This window comes from Clarias gariepinus, chromosome 20 (assembly GCF_024256425.1).
Source record: "Clarias gariepinus isolate MV-2021 ecotype Netherlands chromosome 20, CGAR_prim_01v2, whole genome shotgun sequence".
Lineage (NCBI taxonomy): Eukaryota > Metazoa > Chordata > Actinopteri > Siluriformes > Clariidae > Clarias > Clarias gariepinus.
Window position 1 is genome coordinate 27,772,639 of NC_071119.1, and position 21,485 is coordinate 27,794,123.

Here is a 21,485-nt window from a genome sequence, read left to right on the forward strand (position 1 = left end):
AAGCTGGAAGACGTTGCTGGAAGTGTTTCTAATCATTAGTCTCATGATTGTTGTTGTTTTATTTTACACTAAACCCATGTGAGAGACATTTTATAAATGAATCCTGCCGTCCCCAGAGCTGAAGGGAAGCGTCACTGAGCATGTAGAGACTGAACACGCTGAGACAGGAGGGTTTCTACAGGAGGCTTCAGTTCTCTAAGCTAACAGTGTGAGGAAGGCTGTGTACTGCAGCTCCATACAGCATGGACTTTAACTGCTTTGTGCTCTGAATTCCTCACTCACACTGATGTTCGGGACAAAGGGGAAACGTCTGGCTGAGAAACGCTGACTATGGATTAGGAAATGATGAAGATTTTACCAGGAAACAGGATTCTCTGGACTTTTCTTCTCCTGCTGTGCTGTAAGTTTACACCTTTCCTTCACAACAGAAGAAACTGGAAGTGTAAATATAAAGAGTTTATAAAAGAAGTTCATCCTGAAAGTGGTACATGTACATTACACACGTGTCAGACTGAGGTTTAATACTTGGTGTATTGGATGTAGTGAGTTTACACCCACACATGGGTGTAGGGTTCAGGGGTCCACATACTTTTGGTCATTTAGTGTGTCAGTGTTATAAATTTTGATACTTTAAAAGTTTAATTCAGCATTAAGAAAACATCTGTATATCTGTATAGTTTGTATGTGATGATGTTTGTTGGTGAAATAATGAATCTGAATCTGTGGTGCAGGTTTACTGTGTGCAGCTGGAGACGAGACGGTCACACTGCAGGAAGTGGAAGGAACCACTATAACTCTCCATACTGGAATAACTGGGATTCAGAGTGATGCTCAGATTCTGTGGTTTATTGGTCTGAGAAAGCAGAGGAGAAGATATTAAACAGTCATGTGATTACAGGAGAAACTGTTACAGAAATCAGTGAGAGATTTAAAGATCGACTGCAGCTGGACAGAATCAGTGGAGCTTTAACCATCAGGAACATCAGCAGGAATCATTCTGGAGTTTATTTATTACACGTCATCACTGGACGTCTCTCATCTAGAACTTTCAGTGTCAGTGTTTATGGTGAGTAAATGTGTGAGTGAAATGTGTTCCAGTGTCTCTATTTAACTTTAATCAATAAGGTATTATTGGAGGTTTATTATTAAATTATAAACCACAGTGCTGTAAACACCTGAATGTGTGTTTGGTCAGAAGGTGTTGATTAATTCTCTATAACAGCAGCTCTGACAGTAGTGTAACTACACATCACAGGTTTATATTAATGCACTCCTGGTGTTGTGTAACACTGAGAGGAATTCATTACAGAACATCTGTTTATGTCTGTTTTGTGGATGTTAAATATATAATAACTATAAATATTTGAATGACTTTTTATATTTATTGCTGTGGTGTAAGAGGAATAAACATGAAGATGTTCTAACAGTAACTCTGTTATTTTTAACTATTTCGTGGCTTCATCTGTCTTCTAAAGCTGTTGTTTCTAATCTGTTTTATTTTATATCCGTTTCTGTATTTTAGCTCCAGTATCAACTCCAGTAATAAGAAATCAAAGAGAAAGACAAAGTGTTTCCCCCACAGAGGTGTGTTTCCCCCTGTGCACTGTGGAGAATGGAGAAGATGTGACGTTATCCTGGTACAGAGGGACTGAGAGACTCAATATCACCAATAACACAGATCTCAGTGTTAACCTCAGTCTCACACTGCAAATACACAACCAGGACATTAACACTAACACTTACACCTGTGTGTCTGCAAACCCTGTCAGCAATAAAACAACTTCTCTCAGCATCACACAGCTCTGTGATCATCACCCAGGTACGGCAGAGTCTTTAACACACACAGTGGAGTATTAGTTCAGTGCAGTGTCATAGTACAGGGTTCATTAATATTATATATGAGAATCTCTGAGGGGTTTCAGTGTGTGTTTTATGTAGAGCTGGACAATATGAGATTATACTCATATCATTATAATTTATAACAGAATATTATGTTTTTGGATATTGTATTTAAAAAAACTTCTACAGATGTACAAATGTAAAAATGCACAGATTGTAAGCTGAGGTTAAAATTGTGTACTGATTCTGTGAAAGTATAAAATGTTAAAATTTTATCATGACTTTGCAGAACTTAATCATTTATTTTTGTAGACATTGTGTGTATTATGAAATAATAATTATGAAATTACATTTTATTACATTTATAAATGTTTTGTCATTTTCAGGGGAAGAAAGAGAACATTCCCGTTTTCTCCTTCCTGTCCTGATATCTGTTGGAGGTCTTATCCTGATATTAGTAATATTATCACGTCTGTTTATTCAGAAAATAAAAGAAAAGCAACAAGGTAAGCATGAGATCTCTTCTGTGTTTTGTAAACTCTTTATGTCTCCCATGTTTATTAGAATTAATCAGATGTTTCATGTATCTTTAGTTTCAGTACAATCTGAGGATCTGACTTACTCTAATGTGAAGAGAGTTAAAGCGGTAAGTGTTTAAATAAAACTTGTGTAAATTATCACGATGTGAAATGTTTTGGTGTAAAACTCACATTTGTTCCACAGGAGTGATAAAGTCTCACCCTGATTCAGATACTGAAATATACTGTTGTGTCTTACAGGAAGAAAACTGGAGTGTGACGTGTGTTGAAGAGAACGGCTCAGTGGTGTACTCAGAGGTGAAGAGATCCTAATAACTCCACACATCACTGGATCATTTTAACTCTACTCTTATAACAAGCCATGATTGACAGCAAGACTGAGGGCCTGTCCACACGGATCCGGCGTTTTAAGAGACTGAAACCGCTATTTATGGAAACCGGGTCCCAAAGTGGATAAATCTGAAAACGACACCCTTGCGTCTTTGTGTGTACGGCCAATCCGTATATTTCGTGAAACGATGATGTCATCACATCACGTGTCAGGTGCGTCAATAATGGCGGACTACATGATTGTGTTCGTGTTCCTACAAAGCCTACTAGCTTTATTACAGCAAAATCTATTGCTTCTAATATGAGCAACAAGCGATAATGGACAACACAATCTTGGTTCGTATACAGCGCGCAAGGTTATGCGCATGCTCAAAGTCTTCTTCTCCGTGTATAGTGTATCTCTATGGCAGAATTACAGCGCCCCATACTGGTCTGGCATATATACTACACCGTTTTCAGTGGCTTCGTGTGTACGCAGATATTTCTTGAGACGAGGCCGTGTTCACGAAAAAAAAATGGTCGGATAGGGAACGCACCGGCACCATCAGGCCAACGAGGAAGCCTACAGAAGTGGAGACAGAATCCTGTATTAACAGACCCGGAACTTACTAAGGAGATCAGAGTCACTAAAAGATGCTAAACTTCATCTAATGATCCTGCATCAGTGTAAAGAGGCGTGCAAGACATCACAAACTACAGGAGACCACCCCTCCGCAAAGACTCAAACAAAAGCTTGGCTGATGACCTCAACACCTTCTAATGCAGGTTTTAGAAGAACACCTTTACACCTCTCACTTACCCCATGCCCACTGACTGTGCCATCACACCTTTGGTAACCCCACCGTCACCTGTCCTCACCACCCAAACTGCACTGATAACTCTTCCAGAAACAGAAAATCAGAAAAGCACCTGGCAAAGATGGCGTCTCCCCCTCCTGTTTCAAAGCATGTGCTGACCAACTGGCTCTGGTCTTCACATATATCTACACCATATCACTCCAGCTGTGTAAAGTCCCATCCTGTTTTAAACAGTCCACCATCTTCCCTGTCCCCAAGAAAACCTCCATCACAGGACTGAAACAGTCCTATTGCTCTAACATCTGTACTCTTGTATTGGCCCACTCAAAGAACATCACGTAAAAACTGTTAGATCCCCTTAGTTTGCCTATACCAAGCAAGCAGGTCAGTGGATTATGCAGTCAAAATGGTCTACACTACAATCCACCATCATCAGGGACATATCAGGGATTTTGCTTGTTGGCTTCATTTTGGAAATCCTCTTCTCCAAACTCCTACAGCTCACAGTACAACCTGCCAGGTGTCAGTGGATCACCAGCAAACCCTGTAGGGGTTAGGGCGTGTCCTCAGGGATTAGTGTTTCCTGTTTGCAGCTGCTTACTATATTATTTTATTATAATTGTATTTTATTATGCTTATTTTTATGAAGTATTTTTCAGCTGCTTCTAAGTGTTCACGCTTTTCAAATTATAGTCTTATTGTTCAGAACAGAGACAGAGCTCTATTTTAGCATGTGTGTTAAGCATATTATATACATAATTTTATAATAAATATATATAATTTATGTATTGTGTGTGTATATATACTTATACTGATTATTTTTGTCAGTATTTCTATATTTATCCTCACGTTATATTTATATAAGTTTGAAGGTTGGTTTTATTTATTTATAATAGAGTAATCTGAGCTCAGGATTGAGCCTGGTATTATAGCTCACTGCTGTAGCCCAGTGTTGCTCTCCACACTCCATCTGACCTGGACACTTACAGAGCTAAAGCACGCTGATCTCTGGTTCATGCAGTAAAAGTTACAACATCAGCCTTTAAATGCTCTGACCAGCAAAACCAACGAAATGGAAGTGTGTAACTCTGAAGACTCCAGCCTGTTAAAGCTTCTGACTGAGAGAGAGAGACAGATCTTATTTAAGCTCTTATTTACTGTTGCTGTTCGTTTATTAAATTAACACGTGTACTGCAGTTCCTGAGAAACCTGATAGTCTGCTCTTCTTCCTGTAACACGGCTTGTTCTGGCTTAGTGTCGCTCCAACAAACAGAACTACAGCAAAGAGAAACTTCAGAGAGATTGTATTATATGTAAAAAGTGCAGTGTTTTAATAAAATGTAAATGTGTAAATTTTCTTTTCGTATTTTTACTTTAAGGTTTATTAAAACGCTGAGCTACAGTTTGTGGATTAATAATCAAATGAAACGTTCAGTGAGTGAGTGAGTTAACACTAAACCAGTCAGGCTGTAAAGTTCTTCTCAATAAAATAACCTTAATTTTGAGTGTTTAATGGGTAAAGTTAAAAACTCAAACAAAACAACATAAAATTCTATAACACACCACACTGCCCCCTGCTGTTCATGTACAGTACTGTGTAAAACCAACATTATTTATCTTTATACACACACAGTCTTAGCTGTTTATCTGTTGTTTTGGGGATTAAAATGTAATGAAAAGAAGAAACACCCAGATTTCCTAACTTTTATCTATAAATGTTAGAGGGAATAAATGTTTTTAGAAGTGGTCAGCTCAACAGTAAAAGACCTGGGCGTAATATTAGACAGTAATTTGTACTTTGAAAATCATATTTCCAATATCACAAAAACAGCCTTTTTCCATCTTAGAAATATCGCCAAACCTAAGGAGTATCTTATCCGTATCTGATGCAGAAAAGCTAGTTCATGCATTCATGACCTCCAGACTGGACTATTGTAATGCATTACTAGGTGGTTGTCCTGCATCCTCAATAAACAAGCTTCAGTTAGTCCAAAATGCAGCCGCCAGGGTTCTCACTAGATCCAGAAAATATGATCAAATAACCCCAATATTATCATCCCTGCACTGGCTACCTGTTCAGTTTAGAATTAATTACAAAATAGTATTACTTACATACAAGGCTTTAAATGGTTTAGCTCCCACATACCTAACCAGTCTTCTAATACACTACAATCCACCACGCTCCTTAAGATCACAAAACTCCGGACTTCTGGTAATTCCCAGAATTTCAAAATCTACCAAAGGGGGTAGGGCCTTTTCATATTTAGCTCCAAAGCTTTGGAATAGCCTTCCAGACAGTGTTCGGGGCTCAGACACAGTTTCCCAGTTTAAAAGTAGACTTAAGACGCATCTCTTTAATCTGGCATACGCGTAACTCATCCCATAACCTCATACTCCAGTATATCTATCCTGAATGGCAACTACGCTAATTCTCTCCATCTGTTCTGTACTTTTCAACCCATCCCGAGGCATCTGGAGATTGTACCAGCTTCAGTAGACAAAGGTCAACCCTGTGAGGATCCTGAGGCATTCAGAGAAGGACCAGCTCCAGCTGGATTCTGCTTTATTATGGTTGGAGCTACACATCCTGCTCCTGTGCTCCCAGTGATCCAGATCCCATCTGCCCTCTACATCTACTGACTCATCCCTATGTTGAACTGGACTTCATGTTAATTTAAAGAATTTCTTTTATATTGTACTGTACTTTCAGCTGCATAACACACATGGTGTTATATCATCTCTATCTGTTATCACCCAAATAAGGATGGGTTCCCTGTTGAGTCTGGTTCCTCTCAAGGTTTCTTCCTATTGCCATCTCAGGGAGTTTTTCATGTGTGATATTAGCATTAAATAATTGAGAGTTTTAATTATTGAATATTATGTTAAAATGTTACAACAGTCCTAGATTATAAAATAGATCATATAGAATGGTCAAGGCTTGGTGTTAAACATTAAATATTAATCTCTAATTTACAGAGAAACTGAAGGTTAAAGCAAAGATGATAGTGTATAAACACACAGAGGTGGTTTTAGTACATTTAAATTATTTATTATATTACATTAAAAAACTTCCATGTGGTTTATTATGACTGCTACATGAAACTCACACTCAGTTCTGTTTCTTCTCTCAGAGATCTTTAGCTCTGCTGGTGAATCTTCAGTTCAGGATCTGATCGGTGCTGTAGGAGACTCTGTTACATTCCCCATCAGTGTCCCTTTTTCTGGTAATATAATTTATAAAGGTGACACAGTTGGATTGGTGTTGAATAAACAGACATGAGTGAGAAGTTTGAGGAAAGTTTGAGTCCCGACACTATTTGGAAGACTATTCCATAATTTTGGGGCTTTGTAAGAAAAAGCTCTGCCCCCAGCTGTAGTTTTTATAATACGCGGTACATCATAGGATCATCTGTGTGAAGTTACACTTTAAGTACAGTTTTCATTTGTGCCTCAGGAACATGTTATTTGTCTTTTCCCTGTTTTTCATTTCTCCATTTGCATATTAATTTGCATAACCATTATTACCTTAGGTAGTCTTAAATCCCACAATATTTGTGATCCACAATTTGGAAACGCCAATTAGCCTAACCTGCATATCTTTGGACTGTGGAAGGACACCGGAGTACCGGGAGGAAACCCACTAAACACAGGGAGAACATGCAAACTCCATGCACACAGAGCTGGGAATCGAGCATGGCCGGGAATCCAACCCGGACCCTGGAGGTGCAAAGCGACAGTGCTAACCAGTACACCACCGTGCCACCTGCTGTTAGTTTCTATTAGCTATTTTACTTGTTTTTAACAGAATGATGTATCAGAATCTCTGTAGTGTGATTTGAACACAAAGTTTCATGTTGGAAATGTTAAGGGTATAACGAGTTTTGCAGGATGTCAAGTGAAACTGGGTTTTAAAAAATCTTCAGCTCTTTCTGTGTATTTTAAAGAAACCCCCCAAGCATGTGGTTTTGTCCTCACACACTTCGGCTATGCGTGTGCATGTGCAGGTGTGTAAACCAGTCTCGCACGGGAGTTCACACTGCACACCACATGACAATCATTTGATCTGCATGTACATGCTGCTATTTTTTTTTATAAACTGTCACTAAATATGTCACTCATGCAAAATTATTTAAATATCAAGCTGAATATAAAGCAGAATTATTGGCACCCTTTACCTTAATACAATGCATGTATCAAAATTTACAGCACCAAATATTTCATTTAAAAAAATAAAATAAAGCACTATAAAACATTTTAATGTCACAATAACATGCAATAATATGCATTTTTGCTAATGAGGAATTTTGTTCTTGTGTGGTGTCAGGGTGCTTCTGCAAATATGCTTCTTCTTTAATTATACATTATCTTTCTGTTGAGTTCAGTTTCCAAACTACACACCAGGTTGCGCAGAGATATTTTACTAAAAAAAAAAAAGACAAATGCTTTTTAAATTACTTTACCAATAAAACAGATTAAACCCAAACCTACAATTAATAAATTAATAAATCCATCAAATCTGCTTAATTTTATTAATTTTTTTATTTTGTAGTATTATTTTAAAATCTAGTATGTCTGGCTGCCTGGTGTCCATCTGATGTACTGCACCTCACAAATCACACAAATTAGTACTCAAATAATTTTCGTTTTTTGGCTGCTCCACTACTACACAAATATATCACCTCATGTAGATTCACTTAAACAAGGCATGACTTTCCAATCCAGGTGTTAAAAGGATTTTAGTTGGTGTATCTGAATCGAGCACATGCGTGAGTAAGCGTAGTGCAGCCACAAAGAAGCTCACAACTGGAACATGGTGGCACGGTAGTGTAGAAATCAGCTCTGTCACCTTGCTTCTACAGTAAAGGGACCGGGTTGGATTTCCTCCTCAGGGTCTGTGTGTGCATGGGCTATGAATGTTCTCCCCGTGCTTGGTGGGTCCTCTGGTTTCCTCCCACATTACAAAGACTTGCAGATTAGGCTAAGTGGCTTTCCCAAATTGCCTGTAGTGTGTGAATAAGTGTGTGAGTGTGTGTATGTTTGTGCCCTGTGATTGATTGGCAACCTGTCCATGGTGTAACCCGCCTCATGCCCCAAGTCTCCTGGGACAGGATAAGCAGAAGAAAGCTTATTAAATTATTATAATAAACATGAACATTGCAAATTAGTCTGTTGATATATCATAAAATCATAAAAAAACCCTACCTTTTAATATTGGTATGATATATCAATCTAAAAAGGATAATTTCATTCAATTTAAAGTGTTGTTTAACACAGTCGTATTAGAGCGAGCGAACAACAGACGCTTTAGTGCGAAGATTCTTTGTGCTGATTTAATACTAAATGAAAAATAAACTAGCTGCTGAAAGCTAGGTATCCTGTTTTATTTTTTCTGAAAGGACTACTTACTGTAGCTACTTTTTTGACTCTAGTCATGTTCAGTAATTATCAGGTGACACATTTTCTAATTTATGGTTAGCAAAACAGGAGCATTAGCAGAAATTACATGGGAGAAAACATTCTTTGATCACAATTTTTTTTAAATAGTTTATCATTAAATATACACTGAGGTACACAATAAGCGCTTACAGTATGATGTTTAAAACAAAGGCAAAGACCCAGCCTCTGTCTCCTTAAGACACCGGATGTTATGATTCACGTTCTGTCTGCAATCTTTTTTTTCCACGCTTTTTTTCCACACTTTAACCATGTCCCCTCTAAGCCTGCCATCATCTTCCTGCGCTTGGATCCATCTCGCTTCGTACCGCTCCGTGATACGGCGAGAGAGAGAGAAAAGGCGGCACGCTCCCCCTTAAATGTGCTCTCTCAGGTTAAGTATAAAGTATAAAACACCTAACATTCCCTCATATACAGTGGTGTTCAAAATAATAGCAGTGAGCCATATAATAACTTTTAATTTAAATCACATAAATTTATTGGACTCCCTGCACATTCTATTCTGAATCACAACATAAAGAAAAATGTGCTAAATGTATTATTAGTTTAATGCTTCAGTGCAGTGGCCCATGGGGCCCCCAGATGGCAAGTGACGCCCGTGGAGCAGAAAGAGTAGGGGGGCAGTTTTGACCCGGAAGTCAAGACTTCGGCCAGCCAGTTCATTTGGCATGCGCACTGCAGAGGTCGGCCCCAGTCACACTATGGCTTAGACGTCATTCCGAGTGAATCTCATTTCTGGTAACCTGGGGGCCAAATCAGAGAGTAGTGCTGGGGTTCCCCTGGCTACAACATCACAACCCTTGCATTGACTGCTACAGTACCTTGTAACTCCTTTTTTGTTGACTCCCTCAGAAGCCTTGCGTTAGGCCTCTTATACATGTTATTACATCTCTTGGTGCAGCTCTCCAACCTGCACCACATAACATATGTAGTAAAATCATCATTAGTCCTGCTGGTGGTTTTGAGCAGTTTGTAAAATAATCGTTCAGGTATTGCAGAGATTTTAGTTAAAGTATATGAATTAAGCACACATTATAGTGCAGCTCCGTAAGAAAGCACACATCAGGAATATGGCAGCATGGTGGCTTAGTCGTTAGTCATTAACACTGCTTTAAAAAAAATCTCATTGCTCTGGGTAGAGTTTCATTCAAAGCATCTAATCTACTGCCACCTGGTGTCAAAGTTTGGTACTGCACCTCCAATCCTCATGAGAGCTAAAGAAAGTAATTTCGTAAAATGTTCAACCATGTGTGTGTGTGTGTGTGTGTGTGTGTGTGTGTTGTTTATATTTTATTACCAGAGAAGTCCGACGGATCTGTCTGAAAGAGTTCTGTTCTGGTTTATTCTGACAGCAGTGTGTGAATCATGTAAGGGGAATATAAACGAGGCCTTAAGTTTCAGGTTCACTTGTCCTACACCAGTCACGTCACTGCAGATCAAATGAAGTCAAGAGCATACAGCAACATGAAGTTGTTTTTATAAACAGCTCGAGCTGGACAGAACGTTCGCACACATCGGCTCTTCCTGTACAGTTTAACGGAAACCCACAACAGTTTGTGGTTTTCTTCTTAAATAGTCACATAAAACAGTGTGTAAGTCAGTTGGAGCTAGAGTTTATACTGTGCACTGATCACTGGGTTATCATTTGCAGCACCTAAAGTACACTTAAAAATATTCTGTCAAATTGTATGTGGCACATTTACACCATTAACACGGGTTTATAAAAGCATAGTGCTGGTGAAGCACATGAGGAACTGATTACTACAGAGAAAACTTTAATTATTATAGGAAAAGCATCCTTTTATTAGAAAATATTCTATTATTATTAACAGTATGGTTTGGAAGTATTATTATTATTCCTATGGTTCGGAGGGTCACAGGTTTAAACCCCACAAACACTAAATTGTCCCTGTTGGGCCCTTAAGCGAGGCCCTTAAAAATGTAAGTCGCTCTGTATAAGGGTGTCTAGTGTAAAATATTATTATTATACTAAAACCTTTCACTATTACAAAAGGAAAAAGTTAATAAAAGTTAATGAATCCAGTGGTAAATTATAAAGATACACAAATGATTAAGGGGAGTTTCATTTAATTTAAACAGCTGTTCAAAAGAGAAGTCTGATGGACCCGAGAGAGAGAGACACAGAGAGAGAGTTTATGCAGGAGGTTTATTCTGTTATCAGTGAGTGAATCATTTGAACGAGTCTTTAAGTTTCACTTCACCAGTCACATCACCGCTGACTAAATAAAGATGAGATCATACAGCAGCATGAGGACATACTTTCACCATCACAGCCTGAGTCTCCTGTTTCTTTTACTATCAGGTACACATTTTAATAATGTCTGGTGTTTATTAGCATACAGGCTAACTAAATGAAAAAGGGAAGCGTTCCTCTTTACAGGGTAACAGATGTAATTAAATAAAAAATAAACAACAATGTGCTTCAGATTTCTACACAAGTTGTTGAGAGATTTTAATTCTAAACACATCTACAGATTCCTGCTCTGAATATTTCATTGTTACGCTTAATTATCATTTTACAGAAGAAAAAAAAAAAGGTTTATTAAATGTATAGAAGACGCACTGCTAAATTTACTGACAATTATAACTGATTATAATATAACTTATATAACTGATTATAACTGATCATTATACAGATTTATACTCTATATATTTCTTATGTTTAATGAATGGAAAAAACAAGTTGTTTTAAATAAAATATTTTTTTTTATAATAAATGATTAAGAAAGAAAGAATTAATTGATAAATAGGGAACGCAGCTGATTACATGTTGATACTTTTGTCTGTCTCAGAAAACACAGTGTTAATCAGGATCATTTATAAACAGAGTAAGTTACTGTAATGTACTGTATAACTGTGACAGAGTGAAGTAGAGACAGGAGTGTGTGAACAGGGCAGAGGTGGTTTTAATATATTTGAATAATTTATAGCATTTGATGAGTCCATTGTAATTTTTTATGTGATTTGTTATGACTCTAACATGAGACTCTCAGTTCTGTTTCCTCTCTCAGTGATCTTCAGCTCTGCTGGTGAATCTTCAGTTCAGGATCTGATCGGTGCTGTAGGAGACTCTGTTACATTCCCCATCAGTATCCCTGTTTCTGGCAGTCTAATGTATAAAGCAATTACAGTTGGACAGGTGTTTAATAAACAGAGTGACACAGAGCTGAGTGAAAAGTTTGTGAATCGTCTTCAGTGGGTCAGTCAGAGTGGGTTCTTCACTCTCTCAGACCTGAGAACAGATGATTCAGGACTTTACACAGTGGAGAGCACTAAAGAGCAGAAGGGAAAACAGGATTATCAGTTGGAGGTGTACAGTGAGTCTGTTTTTCACAGATTTTAGACATAAACAATAAAGAACCTTAAACTCTTACCTTATCAGATTGTTCCTGATGTTTCTGTACAGAGAGAGTTTCAGCTCCTCAGGTGATGAACTCAGCCTCCAGTTCTTCAGAGTTCTGTTCATTCCTGTGTTCTGTGAGGAACGTCAGAGGACTGAAGCTGTCTTTACATGAAGACGGTGTTTTATTAAACGACACCAGCAGCAGCGACACATCCGACATCACACTGAATCTACATCTAGAAATAAAGAAGACGAACAATCACAGAGAGAGAACCTTCAGCTGTGTGGCTTCCAACCCAGTCAGTGACAAGACAACCTCAATAAACATCACACACTACTGCTCTCTGAACACAGGTACGGGACAAGACTGCAAAATACACAACACTGTCTGTTATGAGGTCATTACACTGTGTGAAACTGCTATAGGAAAATATTAAGTGTAATACATTAAAATGAGTATATTAATATGAACATGATTTAAGGCTGGACACTGTATTTGTATCTCTCTCACACACACACACACACACACACACACACACACACACAGTACAGTACAGTACAGTACAGTGTACAGGTTTGTACAGTGGACACTATGCAACATGCAACTATGTGTGTGTGTGTGTGTGTGTGTGTGTGTGTGTGTGTGTGTGTGTGTGTGTGTGTCTAAGAACCTCATATAAGGACCGTTGGGTATTACTCTTTTCACAAACCACTTCCTGTTTAAAGATATTAGTCATGTTCAGTAATAAACAGAAAAAGTCAAAAGAAACTTCAAGACACACAGCATTAAAGTCTGCAGGTTATACTGTATATAGTGTCATGTTACTATAATGTAAAGCCTGACTGGTTAAAGTAAACCCTCAGTGCATATCAGTAAGATGACACACCCATACTGAACAAATGCTATTCATAACTTTTAGAGCAACTCTTCCTGTAAGATATAATTTTTTGTTATTATTTATAGATGATAAAGTAACCTTCAAGAACCCAGTATCTGTTAGATATAACTGATTCAGAACACTTTAAAGATTTTTAATGCATGGAGAAATAAACTTCTTTCTTTAGTGGACACTGAGTGGATGATTAAAAATAATGATGCAAAAATTAAAAAGTTGTAAATTACTTTATAAAGGCCAATTCACACCGCAGTGTCTAAATGAACATGAACACACCAGCTCAACTCATAAAAAATCTTCTACATTCTGTTTTTGTGTCAAATACAAAGTCACATTATACAGTGTGAGACTGGCTTTAGAGGCCTGGAAACATGTCATGAGTCTCCTGTTACTTACTGTCAAGTACACATTTAATTATAACTGTTATTTATTAGCATAAAGGATAAATAAAATAATAGAAAGAAGTATTCTTTTTTTCAGAGTAACAAATAGAAGCAGGTATTTATCTGATTATGAGCTTTAAGAGAGAAATAAAGCAATTATTTACCTTTTCAGTTCATTTCAGGTTTCTTATTTAAGGATTTATTTACACATTTTATTGGCATTGTTAATTGTTTATCAGTGAAAAGATTAGTTAAAATGTTTAGGAAAAATCCACCATGGTCACAATAGGCAAAAATCTAATAAACATCAATCATTAAAACGGAAGCAGGACAAAGAACAGGAAATGTTTTTCTTGTGTTTTTTGTTTGTACGCGACCTGAGAACCATCTGAATGTCTACAAAAAATATAAAGTGACTTGCATAATTTGTATAAAGTTGCATTTAACTTTACTTGTTATAGGGAGCAGAAGATGTGTCTCACATTCAGTCTGTAGGGGAAAGTTTTGGACCAAAAAAAAAAAAAACAGAAATTGTAAAAATTGCTGATATTGTATACATTATGTAAAGATTTAAAAGTAGATTAAAGTTAATTAAAAAGTGTTTTAAAGAAGTATTTTTATAAAGTAAATTCAAGTAAATCCAACTTCCATACCTTTAAAAGACTAACCTGTCACCCTCAGGTAAGAACCCAAGTTCGGATGCTGTAGTGTCACACGATCAGGACATCGCTTTACATTACTTTTCTTTCTTTTTTTTTCATTCTTTTTTGCTTTACAAAAGGCTGGCCTGTCACAAAAAAAAAACATGTTTGAATAACATCAAAATTTTACCTTTAGCAATTATGGACTCCTTAAAATTATGCAACCACAACAGTAGTAATTATTATCTTATTTTATTTTTCTCCTGAATGGCAGCTCAACCAATCAGGGCTTTTAGTTCTACAGTGTATTATAGTGGACTCTATTAAGTTTATTCTTACTCTTAGATAAATAAACCGATATCTCTCTCTATCTTTCTCTATCTTTCTCTTTCCAAACAGGAAAGCACATGAGGTTCTGTCTGTGATGACAACAGTGGTTTATCACCAGGTGTGTGTGCCGTGACTGCAGCAGGCGGTGCCAGTCTGTGGGGTTGTGAGGCCCGAGGCGAGATCATGAAAACTGGGCCCACTGGTGTAACTGTGTGTCATTTCAGCGTCTGCAATTAAGAATGTGTATAAAAGTCTACCTTTTCTTGAATTAAATGCTAAACAGAATCTTGTTTTTCTCAATCTACATATTTATGTTTAATATTTAATTCTAAAAATAATTAAATATTAAACATAAATAATAATAATAATTATGTCCTAAATAAGTAATTTATTTTTCTTAATAAATTCAAGTTGGATTTTTCTAATTTTACAAGGCGAGATTAAGCTACTTCAGAAAAACATGGAATTTTTCCAATAATGTTCCAATAATTGTCGCGGACACTTTATCTAAGAAAAATCTACATTCTACTGTCTTTTTTTATTTTAAATTGTATTTATAGCAAGCATGTTCTTAACATCAGGGCTGTGCAGAGACATGTTTAATATTAATATATTATCCAGATTACTAAAATAAAACTTAGCAACTAATCATTTCTAATCAAATTGTTTTCAGATAGTAAAAGATGTGTAACTGTGAGGTGATCACACAGTTGTGAAGCAAAGAAAGAGAAAAAAAACAAAAAAAAAGGAAACTTTCCAAATGCACATGATTATGAGCTGATATTGTAAATATTATGTAAAGTAAAAATTAGTAAAAAGTAGATTTTGCACATTCAAGTCATTGTAATTGTAACATATTTTAATGCATTATCCAAAAAGGATTTAATTTTGCAAATATCTCATATCTTCATGAATGAACACACAATGTCTGGATTATAGTAATAAACATGTATAATTAATTAACTTATTAATAAACTCTACTTCATTCTACATCAGTTCTTTCTTAGAATTTGCCAGTCTGTTGACTATCTGAGCTGTGTGATGTGATGATAGCTTGATAAAAGGCATTGTTGTGTATCATAGAGCACGAATGTCGCACTACACATTGTTTTATTCACTTTCAATAACACTGATTATATAATTCATTATTAATAATTTCCAAACTTTTAATAGACGCGTCTGTAACCATCACAACACACCACTGTCAGGTTCACATGCTGCAGTGTCACATGATGGGGGCGTCACATTACATTAGCTTTTTTATTTCTTTGTGTTTTTCTTTATGGAAGACTTTATCAACAAGTAATGAAAGGTTAAATGATTTTAACATTTTAAATTCATCAATTGAGTACTACTCAAATTTATGCAGCCGCAACACTAGTTTTTATAATAATAATAATAATAATAATAATAATAATAATAATAATTCCTCCAAAATGGGCTTAGATGATGAGTTTTAGCTCTGTGCATGAAACATTTACATAATTTAGATTTCTTCTACGTATCTAATTTATTTACTGGTTTAATCATCTGTATAAATGTGTACTGTAGTGGACTGTGACATCCAATAATTAGTGTCCCCCTTACTCCCAGATAAATGCACTAATCTCTCTCTCTCTCTCTCTCTCTCTCTCTCTCTCCAAACAGAGAAGTATATGAGGTTCTGTCTGTGATGACAGCAGTTTATCACCAGGTGTGTGTGTGTGTGTGTGTGTGTGTGTGTGTGTGTGTGTGTGTGTGTGTGTGTGTGTGTGTGTGTGTGCAGTGACCGCAGCAGTGAAACAGAAAACACCAGAACTGAAGGCTGCTTATCAGATTATTACCAGACCAATAAAGGTTTAAATACTATAGCTTTAGAAACATTGAAACTTAATGTTTTTTACATAAACACATCATACACAATGCATAACAACTCTCTCTTTTAGATTTATAATACAAATGAAAATATATTATGCAATTCTTTTACATTTGCTTGTTAATTTACATAATCGCCCACTAATGATCCAGCACTATTTTAAATACAATATTGTCTTTAATGTTTAATTCAGAATTTAAACTTATTGTGAACACATTTGCTTGAAGTAATTATTCAACTCTACATTCATACAACGTTCAGCAAGCAACAAAACAGTAAGCAATTAATTTTAATTACAGTATATGTTTACAGAACAGTCATGATTTCAGCAATAACTGAAATTATCTTGTCTTTAAAAATTGGGTATCAAATGTTAAAACAATGAATGCAATTGATTGCCTTAAATGATTTCTTTGACCATTTTATTCTCTTCTCTGCTCTCACATTTAGTCCCAACCAGCAATTATTTGACACAGAAACAGTAAAGCTTAATTATGGTTTTATTTTTTCTGTTATCTGTAATTAAATGTGTATAGAGACATAAAGAACAAGGTAAATAAGATTCAGAAGAAAAAAGCAGAGCTTGGTGTAGTACCTCTGGTGAGTGTGTGTAGTACGGTTAGCCTGTTTTGCTATATAAATTACCTGTGAAGATGTACATGTAACATAAACTGTAAATTTGTTTTTCACAAAAATGATTTTGTTCTTTTGTTTATTTCTTATTTTGTATAAATACTGTTAGTGTATATGCTTCTAATAAAAAAGCAACAAGACTGGCCTGAACAAAGACAAACTGCAATAAATATAAAGGTCTTGTGATTTGTAAACACAGAATAAAAACTTCTTTTTTTATATAAACAAAAAATATATATAAATATATTTATACTGTATATATGAAATGAAAGAAAGAGATCAATGCTTTGATATAATATAGGGTTATGTAAAAAATGTAAAACATTTTTAAAAATGTTGATTGTAATACGCAAGACTAAGAATCTTTTTTTTTTTTAATAAACCCTTTTCCATCAATGAAAGTCGTGGGAACTCTGTGTTTTTGAATCCTATAATGATAGTGTATAAAATAAATTTTAAAAAACAATTTTGCCAACACATTCTCAGTTAGTCCCCCATTATTATTATTATTATTATTATTATTATTAATATTAATATTATATACACTATTATCTTTATATAACTCCTTTGCATCTTTGTTTAAACTTTTGTCTTGAAAGTTAAATGAAAGTATGAAAGTTTTATACTCAGTAATATATACCTTTATGTTTAATTTACAGTACAAACAGCTGCAATGTTTTAACCCCTATTTCACTGTTTGAATGAAATGAAGAAGTGTTGTAGTATTTTTATAAACAACTTGAGCTGAACAAAACTTTTGTACACATCGGCTCTTCCTGTGCATTTTAAAGGAAACCCACAACAGTTTGTGGTTTGTCCGTACATAGTTGCCTAAACGTGTGTGTGACTCAGTCGAAGCAACAGTTCATTATTATCATTACCAGGATTTCTTTATATATGTTTTATTTCATCGAATACCACTTAAGCTCAATTAATTTCAATCTTAAATTAAACTTCAAACTTAAAATACACTTAAAAGTATTCTGTCAAAATGTATGTGGCAAGTTAACATCAATAATACAGGTTTATTAAAGCATAGTGCAGCTACATATAAAGAATGCATATGCAAAACTGATTACTACAAAGAAAACTCTAAAAAAAAAAAAGCATATTTTTATTATCAGAAAAAAAAATATGACAGTAAGAATTGTAAGAAAATATTTTATTATTATACACAAAAAACTCCAATTATTGCAAGGTTAACAAAATTAAATTAAAACTCAAAGTCAACATCCAGTGGTAAATTATAAAGGCTTACAAATGTTTATGGTAGTTTAATTTCATTTAAAGAGTTCTTAAGAGAAGTCTGATGGGTCTGAGTGAAAGAGTTGTGTTTATGCAGGAGGTTTATTCTGTTAGCAGTGAGTGAATCATTTGAGTTATCATTCACTTCATTCACCAGTCACATCACCGCTGTGGAATGAAGTCAATACAGCAGCATGAGGACACGCTTTCACCATCACAGCCTGAGTCTCCTGTTCCTCTTACTATCAGGTATAGATTTAAAGTATGTCTGTTGTTTATTATTATTATTATTATTATTATTATTATTATTATTATTATTATTATTATACAGTATCCAGTAATTTAATGAAGGGAAATGTTTCTTTTTCAGGATAAAAGGTATAGTAAAGTTAATAATAGAAAAATATTTTTTCACAAGCTGTTACGGGATTTTGGTTTTAAACACATCTGTAGATTCTTAGCTCAGAATAAAAATGTTATCAGTTTCCTACTGTATATAAACTCAGTTCTGTTTCCTCTCTCAGAGATCTTCAGCTCTGCTGGTGAATCTTCAGTTCAGGATCTGATCGGTGCTGTAGGAGACTCTGTTACATTCCCCATCAGTGTCCCTGTTTCTGGCAGTATAATTTATAACGGTAACACAGTTGGACTGGTGTTTAATAAACAGAGTGACACAGAGCTGAGTGAGAAGTTTGTGAATCGTCTTCAGTGGGTCAGTCAGAGTGGGTTCTTCACTTTCTCAGACCTGAGAACAGATGATTCAGGACTTTACACAGTGGAGAGCACTAAAGAGCAGAAGGGAAAACAGGATTATCAGTTGGAGGTGTACGGTGAGTCTGTTCTTCACAGACTTTAGACATAAACAATAAAGAACTTTAAACTCTTAACTTATCAGATTGTTCGTGATGTTTCTGTACAGAGAGAGTTTCAGCTCCTCAGGTGATGAACTCAGCCTCCAGTTCTTCAGAGTTCTGTTCATTCCTGTGTTCTGTGAGGAACGTCAGAGGACTGAAGCTGTCTTTATATGAAGATGGTGTTTTATTAAACCAGACCAGCAGCAACACATCCGACATCACACTGAATCTTCATCTAGAAATAAAGAAGATGAACAATTACAGAGAGAGAACCTTCAGCTGTGTGGCTTCCAACCCAGTCAGTAACAAGACAACCTCAATAAACATCACACACTACTGCTCTCTGAACACAGGTACAGGACGACATGATGATCATTAAGTAATAAAAATAACTTTTAAAATTACCTGTATGTATTCTACACACGACCGTAGGAACTTGTTCACCCAATATCTGTTAGATCAATCTGATATAAAACACACATTTTTAACTCGTGTCAAAAATCATATCAATGTTAGCTAAATTTAGATACATTTATACATTATTTAATCTACTGTATGAAGGCTAATTTACACTGGACTAAATAAATTTATGCTCAACTCACAATTTTTTTTTTTTTACACAATGTGGAATTAAAGGCACATAAAATGTCTCTCTATTATTACGTGTGCATATGAATAACAACCAGTTTAGCAATGTTTATAAAACATAGTACAACATAATGTGGTAAAAGCAGAGATGATTTTGTATTCCTACTATTTTGCAGTTTTAACATTGTGCTGATTTTACAGGAGCTGATGTTGGTCCTCCTCAGAGCAGTGTGTCTGTTACTGTCATATGCACTGTGCTGTTAGCAGGGGCAGTAATGACCATGTGTGTATGTCTGTGGAAAAGGAAACTAAATAAAACCAGTCACTGTATAGAAAGCAGGTACAATATTTGTCTATTTTTTATCTTTTTTTTTTTTTGGGGGGGGGGGGGTATTTACAGTGCTCAGATCTGCATTACTGCAAATGAGTTTCAAATGATCTTACTATTTATGAATGTATTTATGTCTTTGACAAAACAAACTAATTTCTACATTAGATTATTTCTTATTTTTCTTACCTACATCCTGTACATCCTATTCTGACCTGTGAGCCTGTTAGTCTCTCATTATCAATCTATAAAATATATATTTGCTGCTCATCTGTAACGGAAAGGCAAATAAAATACAGACAGTGTCCTGTGAGAGCTCATTTAAAAACCAATTCATGACTAATAAACTGACAAACATTTTACTGTCAACATAAATTAAAATTAAACCCTACAGTATGGTGTGATGTGTTGCAGTTGGGTTTCACAGCTCTGAGGATGTCAGTGTGGTTAGAGATCTTGTGAATGTTGTGGTCTGAGATGATTCTAATGTTAATGAGCTCACGTACACCATGTCTGACTCTCACAGCTTTATAAACATCTACAGTGTAGTGTACACATTATAGTGTAGTGTAGTGATATCTAATGAGAAGTCTCACTCTTACTCTCAGATAAATGCACTGATCTCTCTCTCTCTCTCTCTCTCTCTCTCTCTCTCTCCATTTTTTTCCAAACAGGAAAGGAGACATGGTTGAGTCTGTGATGACATCAGCAGTTTATCATCCAGTTCATGTGCAGTGACGGAATAATATCGGAATAGAAATGAGCAGAACTGAAAGCTGCTAATTAGATCCTAATCAGACCAATAAGACAAACTTTTATCTGAAGACAGTTTGTTGGTCTTTTTTCTTACATAAACACATCACATTTTTTTGATAAAATAAAACTGCTAAACACGTAATTATATTACATTTTTAATATTGTTATTAAAATAAAGCCCTACACTGAGCACATCAATGTGGTTAAAGATCTTGTGACTGCTATGTGAGTGGATTTAAACATTACTGAACTCAGATACACCATGTCTGACTCTCACAGCTTTATAAACATCTACACACTCTTAGATAAATACATTAATCTCTCTCTCTCTCTCTCTCTCTCTCTCTCTCTCTCTCTCTCTTCATGCAGGGACGTACAGTATATGAGGTTCTGTCTATAATGACAACAGCAGGTTATCATCAGGTTAGTGTGCAGTGACTGTACCAGCATCAGAACAGAAAAGACTGGAACAGAAATCTGCTGATCAGATGATTATCAGACCAACAAAGTTAGCTTTTACTGTTCAGAAATAAACAAAAAAAATAAAAAATATAGAAGGCAACAATCGTTTTATTAATTAATTAAAAGTTGTTTTGAGACACATATTAATCCTCTCTGTATTTGTGCAAGATTTTCTTCACTCTATGCAAATT

The 21,485-nt window shown here is 35.6% G+C and overlaps 1 protein-coding gene and 1 pseudogene across 3 annotated transcripts in view; both read left to right on the plus strand.

The window, feature by feature from the left end:
- LOC128508521 (SLAM family member 5-like) overlaps positions 1-20,929 on the plus strand; it is a 44,878-nt gene extending 23,949 nt beyond the window's left edge. The window contains exons 1-5 of one of the 3 annotated variants that reach the window (XM_053479859.1): positions 18,465-18,555; positions 18,831-19,136; positions 19,226-19,513; positions 19,950-20,088; positions 20,751-20,929. In XM_053479859.1, coding sequence (XP_053335834.1) covers positions 18,501-18,555; positions 18,831-19,136; positions 19,226-19,513; positions 19,950-20,088; positions 20,751-20,814 — 852 coding nt within the window. In that variant the 5' untranslated portion in view covers positions 18,465-18,500 and the 3' untranslated portion in view covers positions 20,815-20,929. Of the gene's footprint in view, positions 1-11,991; positions 12,298-12,386; positions 12,678-14,642; positions 14,864-18,464; positions 18,556-18,830; positions 19,137-19,225; positions 19,514-19,949; positions 20,089-20,750 lie in introns of those variants that run through there. The other 2 variants (XM_053479857.1, XM_053479858.1) reach the window with 2 other exon arrangements.
- LOC128508519 (CD48 antigen-like) lies at positions 63-4,838 on the plus strand (annotated as a pseudogene).
- Positions 20,930-21,485: the final 556 nt, after the last annotated feature.